Source organism: Lottia gigantea, assembly GCF_000327385.1.
Source record: "Lottia gigantea unplaced genomic scaffold LOTGIsca_204, whole genome shotgun sequence".
Classification (NCBI taxonomy): Eukaryota; Metazoa; Mollusca; class Gastropoda; family Lottiidae; genus Lottia; species Lottia gigantea.
The window spans coordinates 143,297-146,930 of NW_008708425.1; the positions used below are offsets into that span (position 1 = coordinate 143,297).

The 3,634-nt window shown below is 30.7% G+C and overlaps 1 protein-coding gene across 1 annotated transcript in view; it reads right to left on the reverse strand.

Annotated features, from left to right (window-relative positions):
* LOTGIDRAFT_239185 (hypothetical protein) overlaps window positions 1–3,634 on the reverse strand; it is a gene marked incomplete at both ends in the record, with an annotated part of 10,432 nt that overhangs the window by 1,408 nt on the left and 5,390 nt on the right. Inside the window, 5 exons of the mRNA XM_009053933.1 lie at window positions 1,541–1,666; window positions 2,255–2,286; window positions 2,571–2,595; window positions 2,803–2,997; window positions 3,136–3,337. Coding sequence (XP_009052181.1) covers window positions 1,541–1,666; window positions 2,255–2,286; window positions 2,571–2,595; window positions 2,803–2,997; window positions 3,136–3,337 — 580 coding nt within the window. The remainder of the gene's footprint in view (window positions 1–1,540; window positions 1,667–2,254; window positions 2,287–2,570; window positions 2,596–2,802; window positions 2,998–3,135; window positions 3,338–3,634) is intronic.

Consider the following 3,634-nt stretch of genomic DNA (forward strand, 5'->3'; position numbering starts at 1 on the left):
CCCAACAAAATTGTGTGTCTTGTTGTATTTTAAGATCAATTAAATGATAATAATGAGTGAAAAAATAGAAAGATCAAAGAATACACTCAAGAGACAAAAAAATAATAAAATATAAACATCATGTCTCTAAATATATATTATATTTTCTGATTCTTTGTCCTTATTACAAGCTATTAATAACATCCAGCTTGTACACCCAATAATCGGGGATATATACAAGCTCTCTGGGCCGAAAAAGGACATTGTCCTTTGTTGGCTCCCCAGTCACATGGATATACGGGGGAATGACATGACAGATGCGGCGGCTAAGGCTGCTTTGTCACTGCCTGTTTCCCCCTTGTCTTTTAAATCGGTGATAAGGTCTTTTATTCAACATCGATGGCAGCAAAGATGGGATGCTGCAGAAACTAACAAGCTTCATGCCATTAAGCCTCTCCTAGAAGACTGGCCTTCCTCCTATTGTGCCAACAGGAGAAATAAAGTTGTTTTCTGTCGCTCTCGTCTTGGACATACTCACCTCACCAACTGTTATTTGCTCAAGCGAGAGCCTCAACCAGACTGTGAGCACTGCCAGATCTGCCTGACAGTGAAACACATTCTGATTTAGTGCAAGCATCTCAAACCTTTGAGATCCCTCTTTATGAGAAGGTTGTGGCTTTTTAAGATAGTCGGATCTTTATTTTGAATAGATTAATCATTGTTTGTTTTTAATATTTTGTTTGTTTTTAATACTGTTTTTATTTCAATGAGCAAATTTTACTCTAGATGCAGTGCTAATTAAATTATGAATTATTGGGTACACATATCGATGAGAATACAAATACAACAAGCAATGTTAAATTACACAAAATACAAATGAAATGAAATGCATTAAGGAGCATCAGCACCAAACGGGCTATATAGCTCCAGAATACGATAAAATAATAAAACATTAAAACAGTATAACACCTATCAATATCACAGAAAGGAATCACATAGTGACAACAAAACAAGACGATAAAAACCATATCACAGGAAAAGTCATTTAATGACTACAAAAACTACTAAAAACAATATCGCAGGTAATACAAAATATATACAAAATATATGATTATACAATATATAGTATAAAATAATTTCTGTATCGCCCCACATTTAATGTATTGGGCACTATTTAAAATATTTTGATATTGAAATTAGTGTAACAAACAGTTAGACACTATAATTGAATTATTCTTAGAAAAAGGTAATACACTCTTGATGGTCAATCTGTAGTACATTTTTCACACTTTGTGTTTCCGAACTTTCTCTCCATAACTTTATTCTGAAAAGTAATTGTCATTTTTATTAAATGCAATGTTGAAAAAATATTAAACCGATATAAGATGGTAAATTTTCACACCTGAAATCTACATATCGATCAACACAAACCGAAGAAAAATATTGATTAAAAGTTTTCAACGAGCTAGTAAAGATCATAAATAGCATAATGTATCATAATTATCTATTCCTCATCATCAATTTGGTAAAACCTGATATTTGTACCTCTGTTAACTTTTACCAAGATTAGCATATGGTCTAATATCATCTATATTAGCATCGTTTCTATCAACATTAGAACTATTATCTGATTGTATTCTAGCTGTATTGTTGACTGTATCTAATTCTTGATATGTTTGTGTGTCATCTAAAACAAATAGAAGGGAACTTTGTGACTAATACAAATTAAAAATTAAATTTAAAATTTTAGTTATAAATACATTTGCAATGATTTTCGTCATTCTTGTTGTCACGCCTTCAGATCATCGACAGAAAAATGACAAGTGATTTTTGGTGAAAGCATTCAATATTCATCCATTTGTGCACTTAAATTCATTTAGAAGATATTTTGATCAATAAATGTTTCATGATTTTTTTTGACAGAATTGAATGCATTTTTGTTAAAATATCTGGATAACCGTCCTTAAAGTATTGTACTACAATTTTATACGCCCACATGAAATCAACTCTATCTTAATATTATAAATTTAATGATCTACATGCAGTTTTATCAAACACAATATCAACTGTTTCTTAATGTACCAAATTATCTTAAAATTTACATAAAGTGTAATTAATGTCTACTTCAATAGTAGATTTTCCTTTTCATTGCACAAATAATATGCCTACAAAGTTTAGCTGAAGGTTATCAATTCTCTATGTGCCTCTTAATAATTGCCTAACACTTTGAATTAGAAAGACATATAAAAGACACAAATGAAAAGAAACTATTTACCAGATCGTGTCGTAGTATTAATCCCAGCGTAGCTATAAAATAATATAAGTATATATATATATATATATATATATATATATGACTAAGATTACAATTCAATAAACTAAGATTATATACAGTCGACCACCAGTGTTGATTGCTTGACTAACATTGGGTCACTTTTTTTGGTTACCTTCGCTCGGACAGAACGAATTGATAAATTGATTTAAGGGAATGAAACAAAACTATGTAAGCTGAGAATTTAGCATCAAATTAATCTTAAACTGCCAGATCAGTTATTAAAAACACGTTTATTTTTTCTAATGTAAAAACTTACTTTTCTTCAACTTTCTTTCGTTTGCCTTAAATAAAAGGAGAGAACATGTTTGCTTCTTCCAACCTTTTCTAGCAATAATCTAAGTAAATACATTAATTAGTTGCAATCTGTTAAATTTAATTACCATCTTAAAAGTATTTTGATATGGAAAAACATAAACACACATAGCAAATATCAAATTTTAAGTGTGTTGCCAGAACCAGAATCTTAGCAAATAATATTAATCTCAGACCTGACCAATATCTATAAATAAATATTGCTGTAGCAACCATCACTGCTATAGCTATAGATATCCCTACACCTATTCCAATACCAGCACCAAGTACATTGTTATAACCACTGCTATAAACAGTATTGATGTCATTGGTGTCACCACAATTAATATTCTTACTGCAGTCGGCGGACTTGTTAAATCCCAGAAAACTAGCTAAAATTCAAAATAACATGATCATTTTTACTTTCCAAAAAGCTGTGTCAACAATACCTACGCCAAGAATGTCTGATGTCCAGTATTTAAGATCTATTTTGTCTCGAAGTTAATAAGATTCTATCTGACAAATCATACCTGTCATACTTTCACCATATTTATTACTAGCTATCACTCTGATATAATAACTAGTATCTGGTTCTAATCCTTCTATACAATAGTCAACTCGACCATTATTGGTACCATCTGGTATTGTGGACGAATTGACCCATATTTTATCATCAGTAGAATGTTGAACTATAAAACTTTGTGATGCTCCACCATTAAATCCTGGTGTCCACTCAACACAAATTATGGATTGTGGCGGTTGAATGGTTATGGTGCTAGGCAGATTTGGTGCAGCTAATTGAAGTATTTTTGAAAAGGTAGTAAATTAGGCATTCAGAAAAAATGTATCAACGGCAATAAGTGTATTTCTCTCCGATTTTGGCATCATAATTTAAAAGCGAAAAAAAAATAACAAAAACTAAAAAACCTGTCCTTATACATTAACATCTTCTATAACTCTTTCTCTTGTCAGAAATAAAAAAAGTATAAATATTTGATTCTTGAAAGTACATAAAATTATGCAAATGAT